We start from the raw sequence: 9,046 nt of genomic DNA on the forward strand, positions 1-9,046 counted from the left end.
AGGTTATTTCGCTTCAACTTTTGAGGTATGAATTCCTTAACTGCAGACTCGACATGCAAGCTCCATACTCACCAGGCTGTGTCAACATCAGGTCACGGCTTTTTTGACTTTGTCCGTTAGGCTGTGTTTGCATAGATATTCTGATGGCGTCAAAGACAGTTAGAGATTTTGTTGGTCGTGTGTCGGGGGTATTGTCCCCGCCGAAACTGAATGCAAGTTTAAGAAAGACTAGGTCTACAGTCCATTCAGAAAAAAATGAACTTCTAGCTTTTGGCCATAAATGGGTCAAACTTTGAGTTTTTTTAGAATTTTTTTTGGCAATCCCCTATGGAATCCTCTTCCAATTATGTTTCTGAAGTTTTTTTGTCCAAAAAGCAAGCCATAGCAAGAATAGGATTTCGGCCAGGTTTTGCCCCAAAAGCACAGAATTGGGAAAACCATCAAAATCCAGGCCGTTTGACCCCGCCTGGCAACAGTGCATTCTGCGGTTCGAACCCCAGTTCAGGCACCCTTTTTGGACCCTTTTCAAATTTCAAAGTTCGCAGCACTGCACTGTGTACGATGAAATCACGAAAAACCGCCAAATACGGGAGCTCGCCAGAGCCAGAGCCCATCTTTTTATGAATGGACTGTAGTGAGTTATGATCAGAAGTGTCCTGTGGGTCTAGCCCTCAGCCCCTCTGCGGCAAGCAGTAAACTATATTTACACCAAAAAGCGCAAAACAAGACTTGATTTTTTACGCGGCTCTTTTCACCATGATAATTATTGTACACGTTTGAAAATTTGAAATACTCATGGCAACTGGTGGGTGAATCATTCAAAAATGCAAACGTGCCCGCTGTTGAGTGCAGCCATGTGAATCCACACAGTCACTTTTCTCGTAAATCACTCGCCGTAAAACGTGCAAGTGGCTGTCGTGTGAATCGCCTATAACTGACTGTCTGCAGTTGTCGAAGTATTTCCCTGCACTCACTGTACTTTGTTAGAGATGTTCCGCATAACGTAATTACGTTAGTTAAAAAATGTAGTCGATCTACGGAAAGTCTTACGTAAACTGCATGCGCATCTGGGTTCCGCCATACGGAGTTTTCAAATCATAGCAGACTCAGCGGAGGACGTTCAGGTTGGTTGTAACTCTTGAGTTTCATGCCGTTAGGCAAACATCAGACAACTGATACTCGGGTCTACCCAACAGTGAGTCAGTATGCTTATAAATACATAGGGCCACAAGCATAAACAAATTTAGCGCTAAATCTGGTGTAAGGTATGGGGAGAACAGCTGGTGCGGGCCACGGCGCGACAGTAGAAGTGCCAGGAGGGTGGCAGGCAACAGGCAGGTGTGAGCATGAAAGCGCAGAAAGAGGCGATGGGGAGGCAGTGTACAGCAGATGGGTGGAGGTGCCAGGAGGATGGCGGGCAATGGGCCAGTGAGATCGCTAGGGGGTCTTTGGGTGATGGGCAGGCGTGGGCGTACTATTGACATCATGGATGTGTCCTCACAACAAGGCTCCACCACGAGCATGGCAAACTTTACAAAGTAAGCCTTTCAGTGCAAGTCTTGGTGGCATGGTGTCTTTTGGGTGTTTTCTTAGGTTCCAAGAGACGTGGAGCTACATTGTGTGTGTGTGTGTGTTTGTGTGTGTGTGTGTACGCGTGCGTGTGTGTGTGTGTGTGTGTGTGTGTGTGTGCGTGTGTGTGCGTGTGTGTGTGTGTGTGTGCGTGTGTGTGCGTGTGTGTGTGTGTGTGTGTGTGTGTGTGTGTGTGTGTGTGTGTGTGTTTGGCACACGCCATGTACTCTTTTGTGCAGATACTACACGAATGCGAAACGCGACGAACTCTACAACGTCATTAGCCTGGAGTTCACCAAGACTAAGTTGGAGCCTCAAGTGGAGTCACCCAGTCTGGTACGTCAGCAATCCTACATACACTTGAGAGAATCAAAAGCGTTTCTGCTGTAACTCTGAGTTTCACGGTTTTAACCGATCATCAGACAGCAACTTGGACTACAATTTTCAGAAAATATGATTGATATAAGCTGCAATCAATCAATCCTATGCATGTAACGTTATATGTAGTACACTCTTATCTGTTGTATCCGGGCGGTCCGGGACCGAGGGCTCTGCCCTTCATTTGGAAATGTTCGTAATCACGTACATCTTGATGTGGAAGGCACGTAGATCTGGCATATTACGTCACTTCTGGTATTTCCACAAATTGGTAGTAAAGTAGTAATATATCCACTAGAACTCACTCACAGGGTTCCCCGTAGACCAAGATGCCCGTAACTTGGAGGTCCGGATAGGAGTCGTGAGAAATGAGTGCACTGTAGTTGAGCACTCCACTGCACTACTGTCTCCCCTGTATGCCGTGTTGGGGGGTTCGGTGGGCGTTTGAGGCTCATGTCATACATGATCATGCTTAGGCTCGTTTTGAGAAAGTATGGATTTTTAACTCCTGATTGGTTTGTGCAATGTGTTTATATTGGTTTATCAATGCCCCATCACAAGCTGTATAGTATGTATTCGCAACCGTGTACAAATTGCTCATTTGTCTTTTCTTCTTCCTACTGCTTGCTTGCTGCGGCTGCTGTTGCTGTTGTTGTTGTTGTTGCTGCACACAGGTACGTCATATGGATGGAGTGGACTTGGTGTGGCCGGAAACATTGCGCGCTTTGCAGCAGGAGGCCACCAACCGACTGGTCGACATGAAATATCCCAAAGTGCAAAAGTATGTGTTTTGTTTGTTCTTGTTGATGGTGCTGCTGCTGCCGCCGGTGTTGCTGTTACTGGCCGACTGCTGGTGCTGTTGATAGTACTACAGGTGTAGCTGCCCTATTGCTGGTGCTTGTGGTGCTGCTGCTGTTGTTGGCTTACTGATTGTGCTGCTGTTGCTGTTGCTGGCTGCCCTACTGCTGGTGCCGGTTGTGCTGGCGCTGCTGTTGCTGGTCTACTGTTGTTGTTGGCTTACTGATTGTGTGGCTGTTGCTGTTGCTGGTCTACTGCTGTTACTTGTGCTGTTGCTGTTGCTGGCTTACTGATGGAGCTGCTGTTATTGTTGCTGGCTTACTGATGGAGCTGCTGTTGTTGTTGCTGGTCTACTGCTGTTGCTTGTGGTGATGCCGTGCTGTCACAGGTACTGCCTGATGAGCGTCGGTGGCTGCTACACAGATTTCCGTATCGACTTTGGTGGCACATCCGTCTGGTATCACATTCTCAAGGGTGGAAAGGTCAGCATTCCCTGTCTGTTTGTCTGTTTTTGTGTCACACACATGTACACAGTATATAGATGGACGATGGGTGTAGATACAGACATACATCTGTCTGTCTGTCTGTATGTCTGTTTATCTGTCTGTCTGTTTACCTGGCTGTCTGTCTGTTTATCTGTCTGTCTGTCTGTTTATCTGTCTGTCTGTCTGTCTGTTTATCTGTCTGTCTGTCTGTCTTTCTGTCTGTTTCTCTACCCATCATCCATCCGTACTTGTATGTATATTTACCTCTCTGTCCATCCTTCTGACTGACAAGCTCCTTATAATCACGAATGTGTCTTGTAGAAGAACCTTGGAAGGAAGTGGAATGAGAAGAAGAAAGCTGGCATTGGCTTAAGTGTACAGCATTTCACTGATTAGAAGTCGCACTTGATGATAAGTCGCAACAGGTCTGAGCCAAGTTGTTTCTATACAGTACATTCACATATTACGTAGGAAGAAGTCACGCTCGATTGTAAGTCACACCACCTTCTTTAGGGTCGTCCGTAATTTTCGAAAAATTAAAAAATCCGTCCTCATGCAAATTTGTCTCTGACCCACCCACCCACCCCCATTTTTTCCCGTTAAGTTTTTGATTTTTACCAATGCCCAGCTCGAAAATAATAACTCCTGACCCCATGTTTTCTGACTGCACCTACATTGTATGTCAAGTACTAGTAGCTAAGTACAGTGAGTAGTAGGTCAACCGACGGCCATGCACGTCCTACAACTACATGAAAAATCTGAAAAGTCATGTATAGTAGATACTGGTGTTTGCGACAATCGATCCTACACTACGTCTACAGCAGGGAGTCGTAAATACCGGTATTTTACGACTCCCTGGTCTACAGTACACTACACAGTCAGTGCAACAAGTGTATGAAAGCCCCGGCCTGCAAAAAAAAAGAGAAAAAAGTACGAATAATCAAAAAATAATAATTCAGCCAGCACTCTTGACAACCCTACCCCTTTTTGCCCGAGGACGGATTTTTTAATTTTTCGAAAAATACAGACGACTCCTTACCTGTTCATTGGTTGAGGGAAAGATGCAAACGGGAAAACGTCTGAAGAAAAAATTGACTGGCGCCACCAGGACTCGAGCCAGGCGCCTTCACTTGAGGGCAGCGGTGCTCTAACGCTTCTTTACCGTTGAGGTTCAGTGTAAAAAGGTGTGACTAACTGTACTGTTTACAATGCGGCCGTGTGTGTGTGTGTGCGTATGTGCGTGTGTGTGCGTGTGTTTGTTGTGCACTGCAGGTTTTCTGGCTGATTCCTCCGACCCCAATCAATCTTCACATCTATGAGCAGTGGGTGTTGTCGGGTAAACAGCAGGATATATTCCTGGGTGACATGGTCGAGAAGTGTGCCCGCGTCGAATTGAAACCAGGCTTGACTTTTGTCATTCCTACTGGTGAGTGAGATTGTGTAAGTGTGTGTATGTATGTATGTATGTATGTATGTATGTATGTATGTATGTGTGTGTGTAAGTGTGTGTATGTATGTGCCAGCTAGTTCGGTTGGTTGGTGCCTTTATGCCTGATTGTGTTGGGTCTGTTGCCAACGGGCTCGGCTGCTTGAAGGTGTAATGCGTGTGTGTGTGTGTGTGTGTGTGCATGTGTTGTACCTCCCTTTTCTCTACCTGCTCCCAGTCCCGTGCCATCTCCACACTTATACAAAGGGACGACGATAACTACATTTAGGAAGACTGTTTATTGACACGACGAAGAAACACAACTAGACATGACGAACTCAAGACGAAGACATGATGAACTCAAGACGAAGACATGATGAACTCAAGACGAAGACATGGTGAACTCAAGACGAAGACATGGTGAACTCAAGACGAAGACAGCTTTTCATACCACAGCAACACACGCATGCACCAACATGACGTACACACGACATACACAAAATAACGTACTACAACATAACTCCCTCCCAAGAGTAGAATCGTCCTCGATTCTAATAATAAAACAGAGTAAAAAAGAGGAAAAGATCACACAAATCACTCAATCATACCACACCAGTACCAGTCACACCCAGAAATAATATACCTCTGCCTGCACTGCAGATTATTCAAAAAAACTCTGTCCGCCCACCCAGAACACCAGCCACGATCGCTGTCACACGTGTGGGAACTGATAACCTCAAAAACTCTAAACTAGTGCACTCAACACACCACCTCACGATCACGCAAAAATTCTAAAAATGTGAGAGCACAAATCATAAGAATAACAAAAAGAACAGAATCCACTGGCTCTGTGGGGGCCTCTAGTTATCCTCATAGAAGAGCAAATCAAAAAACAAACAGAACACACGCGCTGTGCGGGCGCCTCTTTACCCTCGAGGAGAGCAAATAATAAAGAACAAAATGTTGGGAGAACAGAAAATACACAACTCACATACTCATCACGTTCACAACAACACACGTACCCTCTCACCAACGAAACTCCTCACGCCGTCTGCCATGTCGTCCGCCATCTCAAAGCGCTGCTCAGCGTCCACATCCTCACACTGCAGCCTTCACCTTCCATCCTTCTTTTTTTCTGTTTCCGTTTTTCTTCTGGGCACAGTTTTACGTCGTGTCCGGGACCACCAGTGACGACGACTGACGACGACTGACAAGAGACGGGAGAGACGAATGATGAAGGACGAGAACGACGGACGAACTTCTTCAAGACGGACAAAATTGTGACGATAGGACGACTGGAGATGACATCGGAAACTGGGCCATGGGAGCGAAGGCCACGCAGGACGAATCCAGAAGTTGAGATTTACAAATTTCCATTACCGCTGCCACCAATGTTGTAACTCGCTTTTCTCCACCTGCTCCCAGTCCCGTGCCATCTCCACGCTTGTACAAAGAGACGACGATAACTACATTTAGGAAGACTGTTTATTGACACGACGAAGAAACACAACTAGACATGACGAACTCAAGACGAAGACATCATGAACTCAAGACGAAGACATGGTGAACTCAAGACGAAGACATGGTGAACTCAAGACGAAGACATGGTGAACTCAAGACGAAGACAGCTTTTCATACCACAGCAACACACGCATGCACCAACATGACGTACACACGACATACACAAAATAACGTACTACAACACATGTATGTGTGTGTGTGTTTGTGTGTGTGTACGTGTGTGCATGTGTACGCGCGTGTGTATGCGTGTGTGTGGTTGTGTGTGTGTGTGTGTGTGTCTGTGTTGCCACACCTGCCGACATGTCAGTAGCCTGCTGATTTTGGAGGCATTTCACGACCCGCCGACAATTGACCTTTTCCTGCCGACAACAGACATGAAAATGTCCCGTTCTGACGTTATGCTTCGTTTAGAACTAAATTAGAACATAATAGAAGTCATGTTCCAGATTTTTGCTCTTACTGGTCATCGTGTTTGTTTTCATTGCTCTCTCCTATGGTGCTAAGTGAAATCATTATTCTGTCTCGGGGGAAAATCTGATAGCTCAATCTGAGTTTCACGCAGACCCGTGATTTTTTAAAGGGGAAGTATACCCTAAAATCAAAATTTCACCAGTTGTAGTCTTCGGGGTGCTGAGTCGAATGGTCTTGGTCCGAGGAAGCTGCGACGCTCCCTTCCTACTTGAATCCCAATCGAACTCGCGCACTTCCACCGAAACATGGTGTTTCTTTCCTTCTGCGTGTGTAGAATCTGCGTGTGTCGCCCGCACCAATACCTGACAACATTGTGGAAATAGTGGCAGTTGAAACAGAGATTGTATGCAAGTCCTCAGCTGCTACTGCATCTCCAAGAAAGACAGCAGGTAAGCTACAATGACAGGGGTGTCACAGGGTGGTTGGGAGTGGTACAAGGGGGTCCGGGGGTGTCCCCCGGGAGAGAAAAAATTCGGATTTTTCGGCCAACAGGGCACGTTTAAGCGCTCTACAGCCACAAAGCAGGGTTCTCCTAGCACTTATCAGACAACCCCACTCGTACTCCAGCTCCAAAAAATACTTCTCATGGATTTTTTGGTCATACTTCGTAGGTAGCCAAAGCAAAAAGGAAGCCATTGCCCTCGCAAAAATCGCAAAATCCGAAGTACAAGCGTGCTGCTTGCTGCACGTTCTAGCGCCAGCCGCTGTGCAAAACGTATGTTATTACCACAATGACGATGATATTGCTTTCACAACAATGACCACAACCTAACTGGGTTATCAGTAGGAGCAGTGACACAGCCTTACTGCTCCAAGTAGGATTTAGAACAGAGTGAAGGGAGAGCAGACCGGGCTGGTCTAAGCAAGGAAGTAATCGGCATCAGAGGTGAGCACGCAGCATCGCAGATCGTCTCGAACTGCGCATCACATCAGCGGCAAAATTGCTCCTGTGCATGCAAGTGGATTTCCTTGCACTTCTCAGTTTGGGAAATGCTCGATTATGATAATTCTGTGTGCGAGTGCACTAGCCCTGAACATACATGTAGGTGACCCGTTTGTGGTGTCTCATAGCCTACCTCACGACCTTCTGCTTTCTTTCTGCATCACTTGTATCTTGCAGGTATATCATCTCGTGACGACCACATTTAAGTCTGAATTTGAAGTGCGAAGATGCTTCAGCAACCACATCGTACTTTTCCATTGCTTTCATTGTGCTTCTACTGTGCATGTGTGTAACTTGTGGGGTATATAATTATGTGATGACATTGTATGCTGGCGACACGGTCAGTTTTTGTCCATGCGTGTAACGTACACCTGCATGTTATGCATTGAAAAGGATCTGCCACTTGCGATCCTGGGACAAGTATCAGGTCAGCTTTGCCTTGTGTGGGCTGTACCAGATTGCTGTTCACTTTTCCATCTGTTGGATATGTGACTTTCTGCAAGTCTCTGGTGTATGGTGGCCACTTCTTTGCTTGTCACTTTGTATGATATTACATTCTGTATTCGCTGCTTCCATGGCGTGGTCTGCAAACTGCAATCCTTGGGCAAATGTCATGTTTGCTATGTTGTGCTTTGGCCGTCAGCTTGTCTACACGTTGTAGTTGAATTATTTTGTTCCACAACTGACTTCCTTTTAAAAGTACGGTGGCCACTGCTTTGCATGGCATTTTACATGAAGAATTTCCTGTTTGTGTCGTGTGCATGTGCGTATGTGTGCGTGTACCGTGTGCATCCGCGTGTTTGTGTAGCTGTGTGCGGGGTAAGCGAGGTGGGGATGGCTGGTATGTATCAGTGTGTTATCGCAGTCTCATGCCTACATACAGTACATCGCGCGCGTGTTCATCATGTTTACCTTCGGGGTTGGGGTGGGGAGGGAACGGAAAAAAAACTGAAATTATCCATATAAAAATCGCTCTGTGAGCGGTTCTGAAAAACCTTTACTGGCGCTGCCCCGTCGTAAAAGTAAGAAATTAAAACTGGCCCATTGTCCCCCCAAATGTGAACTGATCCACCTAAATCGGGAATGACGGGACCCGAACGCACCAGTAGCACGAGGTCGGGAGGGCACAGGATCACAGCACATCATAGGGTAACACCATCACTAGTACATGGTATCAGTGGCAGTGTAACTTTGCTAGTACACATAGTTACTTCCATCGGATATCCAACATGGGAGTTCATCGACGACCATGGCCTGTGGACCAGCGTCCCCATCTGCATCCACAGGTAGGAACCTGATTGATTGATTTTATTTGGATTTGCGAGACCAAACGAGCAGGAGTGCTCAATAACAGGGTAGCGAATGGTTGAGTTGTGCTATGTGACAATGTAGTGTGTGCGCAGGCCCAATACGATGTAAGGGGATGGGAGGAGAGAAGGCCAGCGGAGAGTCAAA

General features: G+C 46.4%; 1 protein-coding gene across 2 annotated transcripts; it reads left to right on the top strand.

Annotated features, from left to right (window-relative positions):
- Positions 1–238: 238 nt before the first annotated feature.
- On the top strand, positions 239–8,322 carry LOC135821076 (lysine-specific demethylase 2B-like). Of its 2 annotated transcripts, XR_010554287.1 has the most exons (7): positions 239–1,538; positions 1,809–1,905; positions 2,622–2,728; positions 3,134–3,227; positions 4,503–4,656; positions 6,923–7,037; positions 7,769–8,322. XR_010554287.1 is itself a non-coding variant. In XM_065334140.1 (6 exons), exons 1-6 carry the CDS (start codon positions 1,390–1,392, stop codon positions 7,795–7,797), a joined length of 630 nt encoding a protein of 209 aa, XP_065190212.1. In that variant the 5' UTR covers positions 239–1,389; the 3' UTR covers positions 7,798–8,322. The 2 variants fall into 2 exon arrangements, 1 of the variants encoding a protein (XP_065190212.1); XM_065334140.1 differs by lacking the exon at positions 6,923–7,037.
- Positions 8,323–9,046: the final 724 nt, after the last annotated feature.

Source organism: Sycon ciliatum, chromosome 7 (assembly GCF_964019385.1).
Source record: "Sycon ciliatum chromosome 7, ocSycCili1.1, whole genome shotgun sequence".
NCBI classification, from domain to species: domain Eukaryota; kingdom Metazoa; phylum Porifera; class Calcarea; order Leucosolenida; family Sycettidae; genus Sycon; species Sycon ciliatum.

Bases quoted from the DNA above. Each gene is read 5' to 3' on its own strand.
- LOC135821076 (XM_065334140.1), top strand. From the start codon at position 1,390: ATGGGTGGAGGTGCCAGGAGGATGGCGGGCAATGGGCCAGTGAGATCG. The intron at 1,539-1,808 runs GTAAGCCTTTCA...TCTTTTGTGCAG, and splicing joins AGCATGGCAAACTTTACAAA to ATACTACACGAATGCGAAAC. The intron at 3,228-4,502 runs GTCAGCATTCCC...TGTGCACTGCAG, and splicing joins ACATTCTCAAGGGTGGAAAG to GTTTTCTGGCTGATTCCTCC.